Source organism: Phyllostomus hastatus, unplaced genomic scaffold (assembly GCF_019186645.2).
Source record: "Phyllostomus hastatus isolate PE091 unplaced genomic scaffold, TTU_PhHast_1.1 phas_contig_150, whole genome shotgun sequence".
Lineage (NCBI taxonomy): Eukaryota > Metazoa > Chordata > Mammalia > Chiroptera > Phyllostomidae > Phyllostomus > Phyllostomus hastatus.
In genome coordinates this window covers 27,060,587-27,080,227 of record NW_025333611.1, presented here as the reverse complement: position 1 = coordinate 27,080,227, position 19,641 = coordinate 27,060,587, and the positions used below count along the sequence as shown (strand labels likewise).

Sequence of the window (19,641 nt, the reverse complement as noted above, 5' to 3'; positions counted from 1 at the left end):
GAAAAGAGGGAAAAAGAGAGGTAGAGAAACATCAATGTGTGGTTGCCTCTCATGTGCCCCCAGTTGGGGGCCTGGCCCTTAACCCAAGCATGTGCCCTGGCTGGGAATTGAACTTGTAACCCTTTGGTTCACAGGCCAGCATTCAATCCACTGAGCCACAGCAGCCAGTTCTAGTGTGGGCTAGTTTTTACCTCCATTTCTTTAGTGAGGAGAAATTAGATCCCATTAGATTTTAATTAAGAGGGACTTTAAAATAAGAGTCAGCTCCTTCTGTAGTTCTGTAAGTAATTTTAAAGCTAGTGTAAGGAAAACAAAGACGTATTAAAGAAAGGGGACAAGTTGTAAATAATAAGTAAGTGAAAGAATACACATTTTGAACAGTAAGAAATTAAAGGCCCTGAAAATTGCTTTTATCCTACTCGAGAGTTGCTTCATGCATGTCTGAATGAAGTTAGCATTTGGTGAGTGTCCAATTTGCCAACCAAAGACGACAAGGACACAGTGTCCCTACTTAAGAAGGGACAGATCGGCATGGCACAAGAAGCAGTAATATTTACAGGGAAGGTATACAAGCTTTTAAGAATGCCCAGAGGAGGTACAACTTGAATGCTCCCTCCTGGATTATAGAGTGGTGACTCAACTTAGGCAATGTAAGTAGGTTTTGAAGAAATTTGTTGAAGAAGGTGTGAAACAAGTTTTTGTAAGTTTTTGGTGATCCTATCCACGATGTTTTAGAAGAGGACAAGCTATTATCTGGTGGTCTCAGAAGTCATCACCATTTTCCCTTTGGTTCCTGACATTGCATGGGGTTCGTTTCAGGGGGAAAGGCCTGATTCAGAGCTAAATATAGCATAATGAGGCACACAGAGTTCAATGCTAGGAACATTCTTTTTGCAACTGTTGAATATTTTACTTCCCCCATGAAGCGGTGAAAAACATCTTAACAACATGAACAGTTCTCTATATCAACGTTTTATTTGACAAAACAAAGGAAAAATGAAATATGTGGATGAGCCACTAAAGAAGAAATTTATAAATACATACACATACAAATTGGGTGCAGCCATGTGAGTCTGTGGGAGGCCAGGCGGTGGCGCTGCAGGCTAAAGAGACAGAAGAAAGAATTTAACTGCGAGTGCTGCAGAAGTCTCTAACAGAAAAAGGAAGAACGAGGTTGGACGACGGAGAGAAAAGTCATAGCTGCTCAAGACCGCAGTAAAACCCCAGACCCCTGCTTCTACAGGGGCTAAGTCTGGGGTTGCAACTACTCCCTTCTTGTGCTGGGAGCTGCGACTGGGACTAATACTGACGAAAGACGTGTTCAGAAGAAGCTATGGAGGCTGGAGGATTGCGCTGCCCAAGACAAAGGCAAGTCCTGTTTATCTTTCTGTTTTGGGGAGTATCCTTGGCAGGATCTGGGTCTGGACGATATTCGGTGACAGAGGAAACAGAGAGAGGATCCTTTGTGGCTAATCTGGCAACAGACCTGGGACTAGGGGACCGGGAGCTGGTTGCAAGGGGAGCCCGGGTGGTCTTTGATGATAACAAACAACATCTGCTCCTGGATTTGCATACTGGGGATTTGCTCACAAACGAGAAACTGGACCGGGAGAAGCTGTGCGGCTCCACAGAGCCCTGCATGCTGAATTTCCAAATTTTAATGGATAACCCTTTTCAGATTTACCAGGCTGAGCTGAGGGTCAGGGACATAAATGATCATTCTCCAGTGTTTCAGGACAAAGAAACAGTCTTAAAAATCATAGAAAATACAGCTGAAGGAACAACATTTCGGCTAGAAAGAGCACAGGATTCAGATGGAGGACTTAATGGTATTCAAAACTATACCATCAATGCCAACTCTTTTTTCCATATTAACATTAATGACAGTGATGCAGGCATGATATATCCAGAGCTAGTTTTGGACAAGGCACTGGACAGGGAAAAGCAGCAAGAGCTCAGTTTAACACTCACGGCACTTGATGGCGGGTCCCCACCCAGGTCTGGGACCTCCACTATACGCATTGTGATCCTGGATGTCAATGACAATGCCCCACAGTTTTCTCAGGCAATCTACCAGACCCAGGTTCTAGAGAACAGCCCGGTAGGTTCCATAATTGCTAAAGTTTCTGCAGGAGACATAGACCATGGAGTCTATGCAGACATATCTTACTCATTTTTTGATGCTTCTGAAGATATTCGAACAACCTTCCAAATCAATCCTCTTTCCGGAGAAATCATTCTCAGAGTGTTGCTTGATTATGAGCTAGTAAAGTCTTACAAAATCAATATCCAGGCCATCGATGGTGGGGGCCTTTTTGCAAGATGTATGGTTTTGGTTGAGGTTCTAGACACTAATGACAATGCCCCTGAACTGATCCTGTCATCACTTTCAAACCACGTTCCTGAGAACTCTCCTGAGACAATATTGGCTGTTTTTAGGATTAAAGACAGAGATTCTGGAGAAAATGGAAAAATGATTTGTTACATTCAAGATAATCTGCCATTCCTTCTGAGACCCTCTGTGGAGAATTTTTACATTCTAATGACAGAAGCAGCACTGGACAGAGAAAGTCAAGCCGAGTACAATGTCACCATCACCGTCACAGACATGGGGACTCCCAGACTGAAAACCCAGCACAACATAACTGTGCTGGTCTCCGACGTCAATGACAACGCCCCTAACTTCACCCAAACCTCCTACACCCTCTTCATCCCCGAGAACAACAGCCCCGCCCTGCACATAGGCAGCGTCAGAGCCACAGACAGAGACGCGGGCGCCAACGCCCAGGTCATCTACTCGCTGCTGCCACCCCAGGACCCCAGCCTGCCCCTGGACTCGCTGGTGTCCATCAACGCCGACAACGGACACCTCTTCGCCCTGAGGGCGCTGGATTTCGAGGCCCTGCAGGCTTTTGAGTTCCTGGTGGGCGCCACAGACCGCGGGTCCCCGGCCCTGAGCAGCCAGGCGCTGGTGCGCGTGCAGGTGCTGGACGCCAATGACAACGCGCCCTTCGTGCTGTACCCGCTGCAGAACGGCTCTGCGCCCTGCACCGAGCTGGTGCCCAGGGCGGCCGAGCCTGGCTACCTGGTGAGCAAGGTGGTGGCGGTGGACAGGGACTCGGGCCAGAACGCCTGGCTGTCTTACCAGCTGCTCAAGGCCACAGAGCCCGGGCTGTTCAGCGTGTGGGCGCACAATGGCGAGGTGCGCACTGCGCGGCTGCTGAGCGAGCGCGACGCGGCCAAGCACAGGCTGCTGCTGCTGGTCAAGGACAATGGCGAGCCCCCACTGTCAGTCAGCGTCACGCTGCACGTGCTGATGGTGGATGGCTTCTCGCAGCCCTACCTGCCGCTGCCTGAAGTGGCGGCCGCCGCAGCCCAGACTGACCCGCTCACAGTCTACCTGGTCATCGCGTTGGCGTCGGTGTCGTCGCTCTTCCTGTTCTCGGTGCTGGCGTTCATTGGGGTGCGGCTGTGCAGGAGGAGCAGGTCTGGCTTGGTGGGTGGCTGCTCGGTGCCTGAGGCCCAGTTTCCCGGCCACCTGGTGGACGTCACCGGTACTGGGACCCTGTCCCAGAGCTACCAGTATGAGGTGTGTCTGACAGGAGGCTCAGGGACCAGTGAGTTCAAGTTTTTGAAGCCGATTCTCCCTAATATTCAGGAGCATGGCTTTGAGAGGAATAGTGAAGATACCCCTGCCTTTCAAAAGAGCTTTGGATTTAATTTTCAGTAAAAATTCCTTTTCTATTTACATGTACTTTTGAAGTGTTTTACAACCATATAAATATTAGTGTACTTTTAAAACTCCAAATTAAATTATTATGCCTAATTTTAAAGTACTATATATATATGTTTTTGCACTGTTATTTCATAATTTTTGCATTAATCAACATTTAGATCGAATAGTACCCATTTGTAAATAATCATTTTAAGGTTTAGTTCTTTCAAAATGTACAATGATTTAGTTATTATTTTTTTCATTCTAGAGAACTGAGGATTTCATTTTTCTGGTAGTATATTTCACAGACTGTATCTCATTATTCTATCCACCTCTCTATTGTACTTCCTCTATGTAAGAAGACATACAAACACTTCTGACCTTATTCTAACCTCATGTTTAATCATGATAGAAATCCATGTCATCTAGTTTTAAATCATAACATTTAAAAAAGTATTTCTCCATTATTCTGCTCATGATAAAATAAAACATCATTTTGAGAGTGATGTTGGGCCCCAATAACATTCTTGTTTATATTATTATTCCTTTACATATAGTACTTTTACTCAGTATTTTCAAATGTTCACTTTTACTGATATGTGAAACAGAACATGTCTTATAATTAAAGCAAAGTGTAATAACCTGCATGAAAATGATTACAAATGAATCATTTTGGAAGTTTGAATGTGAGGTTATTGGTGGACTGATGGAAAGATATCTTTCCTTTCACTTGATTTGTAAATGTATGTAATTACTGTCAAACTTAAAAATCAAGGTGTACTAAAATCAAAAAGAAATATAATAGATTTTTTTGCCTCCAGATACCTTCTGTGTGTGGTTTCTCTAGAACTGATTTCAATATTTCCAAGTAATATGTTTCTATTGCCCTATCTTGACACTCAGTTTTATAGATACTTTAATCATCTCTGCATATGACAAAAAAATTAAGTTTTTTACTTTCCAACTAACAATCACACATACAAACATTGTGCATTTCCTTTGTTCTGTTCTCCCAGTGGAGTTGTCAGAGGGAAGTTTTAATTAAACTAGTCATTTTTGTTTATATAGGTAAGAGTATTTCAAAATTCATGTGGGTGTATTATGATTACACTTACTTTCTTAAAAACCTTTTTTTCTAGAGCTGGTAACTTGTTTTTACATTCATAATTTTCTACTTACTGCTGTTACATTTTCACATTTCTCATTTGAATATTCATCTTTCTTCTTAAATAGTTAAGTACACCCGCTATTATCAATTATATGTATTTCCTTGAGATCTTTCACCCAGATCCCTCCACATCCCTGTTGCATTTACACTGATTGCTCTATAAGCAGTCATTCTATGTCTTTTTTCTTTCATTACTTTTCTGTATTGATCCCCTTTTACAAATTCCAGTATATTCTTCTTTCTTTGTTCACTCCCTCATTCAGCTGACACACAATCTCTCAATAGCTTTATAAATATGGGTGCAGAGATCTGGCCTTCTGAATGTATTGTCAGTTTCTTTCCATTTCATTGATAGTTTGACTGGGTATAAAATTTTAGGTTGAAAATCATTTTCCTTCAGATTTTGAAAGCAGTATTCCTTCTACTGGTCTTACATAGAGTTGCTGTTCTTTTGTTTCCTTTCTGGCTTCCATCTCTTTTAATGTCAACCCACTTTTTTCACTGTGGATACATTAGAAGCTGTCCCCTCAATTTCTGAAAATGCCTCAGTGTCAGCTATTTACTCATTAACCCGGTCACATGGGTGTGCCCTGTTAATGTTTAGACACTCATTCAGTTCTGAGAAATCTTCTCAGTATGTTTCCTTCATAATTTTCCTCTTAAATTTTCTGCATTCTCACTTTAACCAGAGTTTCTTTAGTTAAATAATAGATCTCCTGGATTAAATCTCTAATACTCTATTTTTCCCTTTCTTATTTTTCCTTTGTCTCTTTTTCTACTGTTTGGACAATTTGTTTTGTCATCAAATCCTTATTTGAGGGGGCTTACACATAATTTTCAGAGCTCTTTGTTTATTTTCTTAGTGTTTTCCATAGCATCCTGATACAGACTTGTAAATGGAAAATCTTCTCTCATCTATAATCAATCTAGTTTTTTTTTTCAATCCACTATGCAAAAATGCATTATTCAGTAAAAACTATTATAGCTATTTTAAAAATGGAAGAGTCACAGGACATTTAAGAACTTACTCAAAATTATAATGCTAGTAAAGGGCACTTAAGCTTTAATCTATTATTTATCTTACAATAAGATTACATACTTCATAGAATTACTGTTAAGATTAAATGGGTAAACACATATATGGCACTTAAAACAATGAGTAACACAAAATAAATACTCAATAAGTATTAAATCTTAGTAGATTTCCCTACTCTCGGGCTATTAGTCAGACATTTTAAAGACCTTTCTTCTGTTTTCTCTATTATATCTCTTTGTTTCCTGCTGTTCTTTTTTGTGGTGGTTTTGGCTTTTCATGTCACATTGTAGGCATTTCCTCAAGTGTTTTGTGGTCCTTGTCTCTCTTCTCATATTTGAGACTGATGAAGCCTCACAGTGAGTATATGAGGCCTGTTGATGGCAGGGCTTCACTCTAATGTAACCATGTAGGACAGGGCTTGGGAGATCCTTGGACATCAGTATGTGTGAATTTTTATCTGAGTCTTCATATTCTCCAGCTTAGAATTCTGCAATATCTTCTGTGCAATATCTTTTGTGTGAGAGGGAGTTAGGAAGGGAATCAGGCATATACTTTGTGTCCTACAATTAGAGTGTATTGTATGAAAAGGAGCTAGAAAATCTCATTATTCAGGATATAATCTTACTCTTTCTGTTTTTACTTTCACACCTCACACTTGCACTCAGCTCTGCCTAGGGTCTTCAACAGTACACATAACCCCTTTTAATTTCTCCATTGAATAAACTTTCCATTCTCTGGCCATGAGTTTCTTTCCTGCCTATGTAGGATGAGAGACGAGTCAATTCAACTCTCCTACAATGTACATCCAACTAACAACTTATTTTTAGTTCTCAACTGACTTCAGTTTTTTTATGCATTTGATTCCTTCATATCTTGTACTTAAGTGAGGTTATGTGACACAAATTCACTACTTTCTTGTGCATATCTTCAGTGCAAGATCTTTACTTTAGACATGTCTTGGAACTGCTAACTCAGCTGACCTTCCATCTGGTCTTTGTCATCAAACATGAATGTGCTCACTTCACATTCTTAGTCTATTGCAAGTTTATACCATTTTTATTTCTTCTCATTTTAATGGGTATTTTTAAAATGGGAGAATAACTGTGTAATCAATCTATTTTTTAGTTTCTATCCTTTTGTAGTGTTTGCTTTTCAACCATGCAGTTAACTTACATTTTTAAGAATGTAAATTATATTTAACATGTTAAAAATGCAAACCTGTTACATAGATTTCTTCCATCCTTCTCTGGAGCATTTTTGAGACCTCCTATAATGCACATAATTGCTGAGCTTCTAGCATTTATTCCAAACAATCTCTCTCACTATGTAGTGACCATGCTCTTCAGCTAGTCAAAGGTGGTCAGAGACATGATCAAAACAAAACAAAAACCAAAGACAGGTCTTCAGATTCTAAGACTAAAATCTCCACATATACTTCTACAACTTTTGAAACACTGACTGCTTCAGTAGCAGGTATATGATCTTAGTTGTCCTAATCAGAGTAAAACTAAGTTTTTGTTCTATAATTGGTAAAGACAAACTCTCTCATCTCCCACTCTTTTCTGGGCTGAAAGAAAAAGCAGAGGACCATAGTTGTAGTCAGAAGAAATCTTGCAAACCTGAGGGAAACCAGTTTTAGGAGTAACCCTGCTTCAAATAAAACCATCATGTTTGTGTTTGTGCACTCTCAAATCTTTTAAACATTATGAGAAACTAGAACTAAATTATAGACTTACATAGTGTGTTCCACCCCAACAGATTTTACTTCATTTTCTTCCAGTTCCCAGATCATTGATATCAAGAAAATCTACTGAAATGTCTTCTTGTGCTACAAGAACCATCTAACTACATATTCCCATCTCACGGTTAATCCTGTTTCCTGTCCTCTGAGGGAACTTCTGAAATGACCTGTGCACACTTTCCCTTTTCCTTACCAGCTAAAGAAGGCCAAGTAGTCATGAGATTTGGCTCGGTTTAACAGTCACTTATACTCTCCTTGTTTCAGGCTTTAAATCTTCTCAGAAAAATCACAAGCCCCTGGGGCCATGAATTTTATCTTGTATTCCATTATTCACCACAACTGAGCACTTTAAGGTGGTTTGAGAGGAGGGGTGGGGGGACATTTAAATGTTTTAAAAAGATCGTGACAGCATCACAAACTACAAAAGGTATAAATGAATTCTTGTGGAAGATGGAATGTATTTGTAATCACTTAAACGCAATGAATAAAATAACGTTTGTTTCTGGAAGACTTTCATGTGAATGGAATTTAGGCAGCTTTCATCGAACACTGAAAACCTGTACAAACGCATGGTGGCGCTGCAGGATAACATCGGGGAAAACTGCACTGGATGACGTTTTGGACACTTACCCAGGGCACACAAAGCTTTGGGAAGACAGAACAAGCTTTGGAGAGGCAAATTAGAAGCTATTCAAAAGGGATTAAAATCTTTGGGTCTCCAAAAATTCGGTGGACAGCTGAGACACGTCTGCCAGAACTGCAAAGTGGAGCTGAAGCGATTCTGCAGGAAGCCTTGGGGAAAGGAGCTATGGAGAACGGAGGGGCACGGACTCTGCGGATCAGGCAAGTCCTCCTTTTTGTTTTGCTGGGAGTGTCTCAGGCGGGATCTGAGCCCGAGCGCTTTTCTGTGGCAGAGGAAATGCAGAGCGGGAGCCTTGTAGGCAATTTGGCAAAGAACCTGGGACTAAAAGTGGGTGAGCTCTTCTCCAGGGGGGCTCGGGTGGTCTCTAGTGATAACAAACACCATTTGCAGCTGGACTTAAACACCGGGGATTTGCTCGTAAGCGAAGCGCTGGACCGGGAGGAGCTCTGTGGCTCCACAGAGCCCTGTGTGCTGCATTTCCAGGTACTAATGAAAAACCCCTTGCAGTTTTTACAGATTGAGCTCCAGGTCAGGGATGTAAATGACCACTCTCCTGTCTTCTTAGAAAAAGAAATGCTCCTAGAAATCCCAGAGAATAGTCCTGTTGGCTCCCTGTTCTTGCTAGAAAGTGCGAAGGATTTAGATGTAGGAATCAATGCTCTAAAGAGCTACACAATAAGCCCCAACTCTCATTTCCACATTAAAATGAGAGTTAATCCAGACCACAGAATATATCCAGAGTTAGTTCTGGACAAGTCTCTGGATTATGAAGAGCAGTCGGAGCTCAGTCTCATACTCACTGCTCTGGATGGCGGGTCCCCGCCCAGGTCCGGGTCGGCCTCGGTTCGGGTGGTGGTCTTGGACATTAATGACAACACCCCGGAGTTTGAGCAGCCATTTTATGAGGTGAAGATTCCGGAGAACAGCTTTCTAGGCTCACTGGTTGTCACTGTCTCAGCTCGGGATTTAGACGCGGGAAAGAATGGGGAAATATCATATACATTTTCTCATGCTTCTGAAGACATTCACAAGACATTTGAAATTAATCAAAAGTCTGGAGAAGTTAGTTTAATGGCATCGTTGGATTTTGAAACAACTGAATCATATTCAATAATTATTCAAGCCACAGATGGGGGAGGGCTCTTTGGGAAATCAACAGTCAGAATTCAGGTGGTGGATGTAAACGACAATGCTCCTGAAGTCACTGTGTCATCAATTACCAGTCCAATCCCAGAAAATTCACCTGAGACTGTAGTTGTGGTTTTTAGTATCCGAGACAGAGATTCTGGGGACAATGGGAGGATGTTTTGTTCCATCCCAGAAGACCTCCCCTTCACGCTAAAACCTTCGGGAAACAATTATTATACATTGGAAACGGCCGGAACACTGGACAGAGAAAGTAGGGCCCAGTATAATGTCACCATCACCGTCACCGACATGGGGACACCCCGACTGAAAACTGAACACAACATAACCGTGCTGGTCTCCGACATCAACGACAACGCCCCGGCCTTCACCCAAACCTCCTACACCCTCTTCATCCCAGAGAACAACAGCCCCGCCATGCACATAGGCAGCGTCAGCGCCACAGACAGAGACGCAGGCGCCAACGCCCAGGTCACCTACTCGCTGCTGCCACCCCAGGACCCCAGCCTGCCCCTGGATTCGCTGGTGTCCATCAATGCCGACAACGGACACCTGTTCGCCCTGAGGGCGCTGGATTTCGAGGCCCTGCAGGCATTCGAGTTCCTGGTGGGCGCCACAGACCGCGGGTCCCCGGCGCTGAGCAGCCAGGCGCTGGTGCGCGTGCAGGTGCTGGACGCCAATGACAATGCACCCTTCGTGCTGTACCCGCTGCAGAACGGCTCTGCGCCCTGCACCGAGCTGGTGCCCAGGGCGGCCGAGCCTGGCTACCTGGTGAGCAAGGTGGTGGCGGTGGACAGCGACTCGGGCCAGAACGCCTGGCTGTCTTACCAGCTGCTCAAGGCCACAGAGCCCGGGCTGTTCAGCGTGTGGGCGCACAACGGCGAGGTGCGCACTACGCGGCTGCTGAGCGAGCGCGACGCGGCCAAGCACAGGCTGCTGCTGCTGGTCAAGGACAATGGCGAGCCTCCGCTGTCAGCCAGTGTCACGCTGCACGTGCTGCTGGTGGATGGCTTCTCACAGCCCTACCTGCCGCTGCCTGAAGTGGCAGCTGCCGAGGCCCAGACTGACCCGCTCACGGTCTACCTGGTCATCGCGTTGGCATCGGTGTCGTCGCTCTTCCTGTTCTCGGTGCTGGCGTTCATCGCGGTGCGGCTGTGCCGGAGGGGCAGGGCCAGCCTGGTGGGTGGCTGCTCAGTGCCTGAGGCCCACTTTCCGGGCCACCTGGTGGACGTCAGCGGTACTGGGACCCTGTCCCAGAGCTACCAGTATGAGGTGTGTCTGACAGGAGGTATGGGAACAGATGAGTTTAAATTTCTGAAGCCGATTATCCCCAACATCCCGCCCCAGTGCCCCGGGAAAGAAATAGAGGGAAGTCCTACCTTCCGTAATAGCTTTGGGTTCAATATTCAGTGACCATAATTACCCTTCATACCCCGAATGTATTTTGTTTTTGTGCCACTTCTATACATGTTATCCCTCAATTTGTGGGTATTTTAAATTGTACTGTTGTTAGTTTTATATTTTCACATGTTCTCCCTACCTTTACTTTTAAGTGAGTGTTCATCATTATCTGTGGTTGTAATGAGGTGGTAACTTATTCTCTAACCCAGGAGGTCTTGATTTGTAATTAATTTGCCTCCTTAAATAATATTAATACCAAATCACTGTTTGTTTCTGACCCTCTCTCCAATTGAACTTTCACCCACAATTATACCTATAGTAAAATAAAGCACACCACTTTCAACTTATTTAACTGTTTAAACATTCCTTCATTTTTTTAAGCAGTGTTTCTTGGGGTTTAATAATGGTGGCTATTTAGAAATGTCATTTTCTGTCATTAAATCCACTGCATTTTAGTCACGTTTTAACATGTGCTCTGCCTGGTCTGGCTCGGTGGGTTGAGTGTCTGCCTGTGAGGAAAGAAAGGTCACTGTTAGATTCTGGCCAGGGCATGTGCCCCATTTGTTGGCCAGGTCCCCAGGTGGGGGCATGTAAGAGGCAGCCAATAGATGTTTCTCTCCCTCTCCTTCTCCACCCCTTTCTCTTTCTCTAAAAAAAATAAAATTAAATAAAACATAAGATGGGTGTTACTAGTGAAAATATACCTGAAAGATCATGTCCAATGATACAAGCATGATGCAATCACCTCGTTAGAAAGAGGCAGAGGGCAATTTTCTTAGCATCTCTTCATTGCTCATCCTAAAGCATGATTGTGAAGACACGTTAATATTGTGACCACTCACAGAATCAATGGAATGTGAAGTTATGACTTTCCAGATGTATCGTGAATGTTACAAAGCTATAATGCAACCCTGTTGAAAGCAGGCAGCTGAATAATATTTTGTATAGTGTAGAGTAGACTTGTGTGCTACTGTGTATAATTTTTGGCCTCCTGTGTACATATATACACACACACACACAGAGGGTACTAATTTTCAAATTTAAAACTACACAATCAATAGAAAAAATATTTTGTACATATTATGTAACATAGAAAAAAATGTTTTAAAATAATGCTTAGCTTTCCTGTTGATGCAATCTAAGATTGCATATATTACTCCGTTCTATTTAGTTGTCAAATGTGATCATCATAATTTGATTTAATGACATACTCATGGGTAGCAATCCAAAGTCTGAAGTCCCCTTTTCTCAGAGATACATGTAGAACATTGAAAAATATAAACACATAGTGCTTTAAGATTCTTTTTTTTTTAATTTTTAGAGAGAGGGGAAGGGAGGGAGCAAGAGAGGAAGAGAAACATGATGTGAGAGAGAAGCATTGGTTTTCCCTCTTGTGTGCACCCCAACCAGGTATGTGCCCTGATAGGGAATGGAACCAGTGGCCCTTTGTTTGTGAGACGATGCCCAACCAACTGAGCCATTCTGGTCAGAGCAAGATTCTAATTTTTAAAGAAAATTCAAACCATGGTAGAAGGAAGCTTTCTTTCCTGCTGCACAGGAACCAGCCAACACTCTTGCCCGTAGTGATGTGGCTACATTACAGAGGAAAAAAGCCTTCATTTTGGGGGGTGGAGTTTTTCAATAAATTTTATTTAAAAATCTAAAACTTATATGTTGTGGCAAGAAAGTGTAGATGGACAAAATGAGTGAGGGTGTAGAGGGAAAGGGAGCGTGTGCGTGTGTGAGAGGCAAAGACAGAACAGAGGTATTGGAAAGAGAAGGTGAGTAAGAATGAGTGAACTGGTTGTTTCTATTGCTTCTAGTGCCACAGACTAGAATCAGTGCCAGAAACCGCCTCTTGAGGATATTTTAAAACTTTATCTTAACATTGTAGAGGGGCTGGGTCAGTTAACATTGCCAGGGAGTACAGTCTCTAACAAATCAAAAACGATCTGATGTTTAAATTCCTTGAAAGCCAAGATTTCACTACCAGTTCCTTTGAACTGTGTGGGCTGATTAATTGGTCTTTGAATTCAAGAAAAATGGAGGGTACCAAAGTCTCTATATGCAGTCTAATTAAATTCTAATTTTCCATTTTCAGAATTGGAACTAAGAGCAAGCCTTTCTCCCCTAAATGAAAGCTGCAACAAAAACTCATATAATATTAATAAATCAGTTGAGTATTAACATTACTTCCTGTCTTTCCTGTACTTAGTCGGGGAAAGGAAGGAGGACCACTAGCTTAAAGAGATATAAAGTGTTATAGATCCTTACCATGTCAGACGATGATAATACTAGGAGCTAAATACTATTATTACCCCAATTTACAGATTGGGAAATAGAGGTACATAACTTGCCCAAGACTGCAGGTAGTAAGTGGCGGACTAGAATTCTAATGTAGACATTTTGGTTTTTAAATCTATGATCCTAATCATCATGCTCTGCTCCCTCCTAGTTCTAAGATGTTCCTTCTAGGTCTTTCTGTATTACTCTTCACTTATGCATACGTTGTAACATATTTTAATTGCTTACCACCAAATTTTATAGCCTGTGAGCTCCATAAAGACAAGGATTATCCCTATCTTATATGCTATGTCTTTACATGTGCATTTCTAAAAATATATAAGTGAAAAAATAATGATGTTACTAACTATAATTGACTGAACTCAAGTATTTACAAGAGTTGAAGGGAGAATATATTCGCAGTTAGTTAAGAAATGGCCTGAATAAAATATCATTTATTCAGTTCAAGACATTTGTATGGATTCCCCTTGTTGGGCATTCAAAACAGTGATAATTAAAGTCACTATAGAGACCTTTATGGATCCAAATTCAAACAAATCAACAACTTAAAAAAACATTCTTGGAGGAAACTGGGAAAACCAAACACAGCATGAGTATAAATTATATCAAGGAATTATTGCTAAATGTGTTGATTGTGATAGTAGCATAGTAATTATATTTCTGAAGTCCTTATCTACTACAGATACTTAATGAAGTGTTTAGAGGTAAAAAGATGCTGTCTGGGATTTGCTTGAAAATACTCCAGATGTATTCATGAATTCTTTAGAGAAAAAAAATTACTGAAAAAAACTCATAGAGACACATGGTGGCGCTGCAGGACAAGACGAAAACAGGACACGCTGTGGGCTCCTTTATTCCAGAGAACAGAACATCCAACCCATTGGAAAGAGAGGTATTCAGGAGCTTCACTTTCAGAGCTGCTGGGGGGCTATGCACCTTCCAAGGGTTACCTATAAAATAAATCAGAGCTCTATCTTCCAAAATTGGGACTAAACTTACATTTTTCCACAAAAGAGATTGCTTGAAGGAACCATGGAGATCAGAGGAGCGCTCACTCTGCGGAAAAGGCAAGTCTTGATTTTCTTTGTTTTGCTGGGATTGTCTGAAACGGGGCCTGAATCGGTGCGCTATTCTGTGGCAGAGGAAAAAGAAATTGGCTCTTTTGTGGCCAATCTGGCAAGGGATCTGGGGCTTGGGGTGGAGGAGCTGTCCTCACGGGAGGCCCGGATAGTTTCTGATGATAATGAGAAGCATTTGCACCTGAATTTGCTGACTGGGGATTTGCTCCTAAGTGAGAGACTAGACCGAGAAGAGCTCTGTGGCTCCACGGAGCCCTGTGTGTTGCATTTTCAGGTGTTACTGCAAAACCCTTTAAAGTTTTTTTTGGTTGAGCTGCACATCAGAGATATAAATGATCACTCCCCTACATTCTTGGATAAGGAAATACTTTTGAAAATATCAGAAAGTACGACTCTCGGAACCAAATTCCTAATGGAGAGTGCCCAAGATTTGGACATAGGAAGCAACAGTCTCCAAAACTACACAATCAGCCCCAATTCTCATTTCTCCATTAAAGTTCAAGACAGTGGTGATGGAGAGATATACCCAGAACTGGTCCTGGACAGAATGTTAGATCACGAAAAGGAGCCTGAGGTCAGATTAACACTTGTAGCGCTGGATGGTGGATCCCCACCCAGGTCTGGGACAACTTCGGTTCTCATAGAGGTCTTGGACGTCAATGACAATGCCCCCGAGTTTCCTCAGAAGCTCTATGAGGTGCAGGTCCTGGAGGACACAGCCATTGGCTCCTGGATAATCACCACCTCGGCTAAGGATCTGGATGCAGGAAACTATGGGAAGATATCTTACATATTTTTCCATGCATCTGAAGACATTCGTAAAACATTTGAAATCAACTCTACATCTGGGGAAGTTCGTTTGAGATCTAGCTTGGATTTTGAAGTAATACAGTCCTACACTATAAATATTCAGGCAACAGATGGTGGGGGTCTTTCAGAAAAATGTACTCTTCTGATAAAAGTATTGGATGTAAATGATAATGCACCAGAAGTGACCATGTCATCAATTACAAACAGAGTTCCAGAAAATTCGCCACAGACCCTTGTTGCTGTTTTTAGTATTCGAGACCAAGACTCTGGGGACAACGGAAGAATGGTTTGCTCTATTCAAGATGATCTCCCATTTATTCTGAAACCCACGCTTAAGAATTTCTTCACTCTGGTTACTGAAAAAGCACTGGACAGAGAGATGAGAGACAAGTATAGCATCACAATCACCGTCACAGACATGGGGACTCCCAGACTGAAAACTGAACACAACATAACCGTGCTGGTCTCTGATGTCAACGACAACGCCCCGGCCTTCACCCAAACCTCCTACACCCTCTTCATCCCAGAGAACAACAGCCCCGCCATGCACATGGGCAGCGTCAGCGCCACAGACAGAGACGCGGGCGTTAACTCCCAGGTCACCTACTCTCTGCTGCAGCCCCAGGACCCCAGCCTGCCCCTGGATTCGCTGGTGTCCATCAACGCTGACAACGGACACCTGTTCGCCCTGAGGGCGCTGGATTTCGAGGCCCTGCAGGCTTTCGAGTTCCTGGTGGGCGCCACAGACCGCGGGTCCCCAGCGCTGAGCAGCCAGGCGCTGGTGCGCGTGCAGGTGCTGGACGCCAATGACAACGCGCCCTTCGTGCTGTACCCGCTGCAGAACGGCTCTGCGCCCTGCACCGAGCTGGTGCCCAGGGCGGCTGAGCCTGGTTACCTGGTGAGCAAGGTGGTGGCGGTGGACAGCGACTCGGGCCAGAACGCCTGGCTGTCTTACCAGCTGCTCAAGGCCACAGAGCCCGGGCTGTTCAGCGTGTGGGCGCACAATGGCGAGGTGCGCACGGCGAGGCTGCTGAGCGAGCGCGACGCGGCCAAGCACAGGCTGCTGCTGCTGGTCAAGGACAATGGCGAGCCTCCGCTGTCAGCCAGTGTCACGCTGCACGTGCTGCTGGTGGATGGCTTCTCGCAGCCCTACCTGCCTCTGCCCGAAGCGGCGGCCGACACGGCCCAGACAGACCCGCTCACGGTCTACCTGGTCATCGCGCTGGCGTCGGTGTCGTCGCTCTTCCTGTTCTCGGTGCTGGCGTTCATCGCGGTGCGGCTGTGCCGGAGGGGCAGGTCTGGCTTGGTGGATGGCTGCTCGGTGCCTGAGGGCCACTTTCCGGGCCATCTGGTGGATGTCAGCGGTACTGGGACCCTGTCCCAGAGCTACCAGTATGAGGTGTGTCTGATGGGAGGTATGGGGACAGATGAATTTAAATTTCTGCAGCCGATTATTCCCAGTCTTCCAGCCCATGACACTGGTAGGAACGTAGAGGAAAACGAGAACTGTAGGAACAGCTCTGGATTCAACGTTCAGTATAAAGTCTGAACATTTAATCTTTAATTATTCTTGCCTGACTGGAAACATTTTGCCAAGTTGTAGTGAATTTTGGTTGTATAGTAGTTGCATTCATTATTTCTCATGCTCTTGCACTTGCTTTAAAAATCATTTTTAGTGGCTATGATGAAATAGAAACAATTTGTGTGTTTTCTGGTTTTGTTTTGTTTTGTTTTTTAAATTTGCCCTGGCTGGTGTGGCTCAGTGGATTGAGTGCCAGCCTGGGAATCGAAGAGTTGCTGGTTCCATTCCCAGTCAGGGCACATGTATGGGTTGCCTGCCAGGTCTCCAGGTGGGGGCGCACAAGAGGCAACCACACACTGATGTTTCTTTCCCTGTTTCTCTCTCCCTTCCCCTCTCTCTAAAAATAAATAAATAAAATCTTTAAAAATTTTTTTATTTTGTCAAAAAAGGCATATCAGCCTTGGCCAGATCACTCAGTTGGTTAGAGCCCAGTACTGACATGTCCAAGCTGAGGGTTGGATGTGGGTCAGGGCACATACAGGAGTCAACCAATGAGTACAGAAATAAGTGGAACAACAAATCAACGTTTCTCTCTCTTTCAAATCAATTTTTAAAAAGTTAAATGGTATGTTAATGAAGTTATTACTAATTGTTGTTATGGTAATGGTGTTATGCAAGAAGATGTTGATTATTTGGAGTCGCAAATGAATGTTTTAAGAGCGAACCCCACAATGTATGTGATTTACTTCTAGACCTTTCATTAAAGCATAGATAAAGCAAAACTTAAAAATGCTGTTGAATCTGGGTGAAAGGCAGATTGTTTAAATTGGTTGCAGCATTATGGAGTTGACTTAGTATTGATTATTTCTCTTTGCTCTTGAGATCAGTTGCCCATGCCCCATGGAAGCTACCAGTTTACTTGTAATTTTGAGACACAATAACATTCTGGATATTTTACACTTTTAATAAGAATGATATAGATTCTATAGACCAACACTTTCACTGAAAACAATGCTCTAATAAGACACATATACTGTCAGGTTGCAGGTACTACTTAAAGGTAGCCTAGAGAGTTGGCCCTGAACCAAGGCCAGCAGTTTGCTGAAGCTGCTGGTTTCAAGCAGGAGCCTAAAGCATTTGTCTTTCTGTGGTCTGTTGGCCATTCCAGAACTTAGGAAATGTAATGGTCAATTCATTAGAAAGAAACATCTGGAAAAAGAAAAAAAAGTTTTTGCCTGTTTTTGAAACAGTCACTGGATTGAGAATATCATTAGGCATGGTTACACTAAAGGTTCCTCAAAAAAATAAAATAAAATAAAAGTAGCCTAGAGAGATAAATGAGCCCCAAGTCCACTTTTTCCCTGGGAACATCTGGAATCCTGGGAAATGTGAGCCTCTATTTTGATGGTTTATATAAAAAGGGAGACAAAGCATAACAAATTGAGAAGTTTATAGGAGACCCTCATATTGATAAATATAAATCCCTAAGAGCTACAGCTTTATGAATGGGTAGGTGAGCCCTTGTGTGTATTATTAGCTTTGAACTTGATTTTTAGCAGTGAAATTCATTTGAGGTGGTCATTGACAGATAGTGCTCCCAGGCCCTGATAGAACCAAATGCAGACATTCTTTAAATGTTTTTTCATCGTAAGCCTAGAATTATTTATATAAATAATTTTGTGTTCTTAACTTGAACACAAAGATAACTGCATTCACAAAGCAACATAACACTGTGAGTGAGAACCCAGAAATTAACTTGCAAACACTTCAAATTTTTAATTATCAAACATAGTCTGTAATATGCTAACTACTGCAACGGAAACAAGTTATACTTGAAGATGTACAGACAACAAGAAATAATAAATTCAAAAGAATAGAACAGAACTTCTAAAACTGAAAAATATGATTATCAAAATTTAAAAGTGAATCAGAGTTTTAATATAAAATTAGATACACCCAAATGAAGAATTCATGGATGAAAGAGGTTGGAACATAATTTACCCAGTATGCAGCTCAAGAGTTAATAAGATGACAAATGCCAAGAAGATGGTTAGAAACACAGGCAAATGGTCAAAACGGTCAACATGCATTTAACTAGAATCACAGAAGGATCAATGAGAATGATTTGTTCAGAAGTGATATTTGAAAAAAGTTATTGCTAGGAATTTTATGGAATTGATACACCCATCAATGCAAATTCAAGAGTTCCAAATAAATCTAGCAAGATAAATACAAAATAACCATGGCTAGAAAAAGCATTGTGAAATTTCAGAAAACCAAATACAGAGAAATCTTTTTCTTAAAGGGGAAAAAACATTTAACCTTTGAACACAAGACTGTTAGACTGACAGCTACGTTGCATGTTGACAATTTCTCAACAGCAGCAATGGAAACTAAAAGACAACAAGCTTTTTTCAGCGTGCTGAAAGAAGTTAGCAAACGGTCCTGCCTAAATAGTCTTTGCACATTAAAGTCAGCAAATGAGAGAATCAAATCAACTGGATATCAGCTTGGTTTTAAATGAATCAAGATCATGAGAAAGAACTGCTATAAAGACATTTTACTCTCAAATATAACTTCTTATAGTTTTTCTCTGTGTGAGTACGAGAGTTTGACCTGTTTCTAGCCTTCTTCATCTAGTCTGCATCTAATCTAGTCTCATCACTTACAACTATGGCCCCTCTCTGGAGATGGCAGTCTCTAAGAGCTAAAATCACAAATTCAAACATACTTTTCTTAATCTACAAGTTACACTCTTTCTAAAATAACTTCAATCACCACATATACCAGTAAATTCTAATTTTGTCTTTGCAACCCAAACCTATTTTCTCAACTGCATTTATGTAATGAAATCTCATCACATAACTACTTATATGGATACTCTATGGGCACATCGAACTCAACATGTTTTAAGTTAAAGTTTTCCCTTCCTCAGAATGAAATCTTCTATAGCTCTATATCCATTTCTCTCCTCTCCTCTCCCTGTCTTTACTTTATCAGTTAATAGCACCATCACTTATTCAGTTCCCTAAGCCTAAGAAAAAAGTACATTTACTTTCACTCCTTCTTATTCCAG

General features: G+C 42.3%; 2 protein-coding genes and 1 non-coding gene across 4 annotated transcripts; all 3 read left to right on the top strand.

The window, feature by feature from the left end:
* The first annotated feature begins 1,011 nt into the window (after positions 1-1,011).
* On the top strand, positions 1,012-11,171 carry LOC123807154 (protocadherin beta-11-like). Of its 2 annotated transcripts, XM_045820750.1 has the most exons (2): positions 1,012-1,699; positions 8,832-11,171. In XM_045820750.1, the coding sequence occupies exons 1-2, from the start codon at positions 1,334-1,336 to the stop codon at positions 10,860-10,862; spliced, it is 2,397 nt and encodes a 798-aa protein (XP_045676706.1). In that variant the 5' UTR covers positions 1,012-1,333; the 3' UTR covers positions 10,863-11,171. The 2 variants fall into 2 exon arrangements, with proteins under 2 accessions (XP_045676706.1, XP_045676696.1); XM_045820740.1 differs by lacking the exon at positions 1,012-1,699 and having other exon boundaries at positions 8,336-11,171.
* A 2,881-nt stretch (positions 11,172-14,052) lies between these two features.
* LOC123813218 (protocadherin beta-14-like) lies at positions 14,053-16,810 on the top strand. Its single transcript, XM_045830209.1, has one exon. The coding sequence runs from the start codon at positions 14,187-14,189 to the stop codon at positions 16,590-16,592; it is 2,406 nt and encodes an 801-aa protein (XP_045686165.1). The 5' UTR covers positions 14,053-14,186; the 3' UTR covers positions 16,593-16,810.
* Positions 16,811-17,638: 828 nt separating this feature from the next.
* On the top strand, positions 17,639-17,776 carry LOC123813261. Its single transcript, XR_006784701.1, has one exon. It is a non-coding gene; the product is annotated as a small nucleolar RNA SNORA2/SNORA34 family (small nucleolar RNA).
* Positions 17,777-19,641: the final 1,865 nt, after the last annotated feature.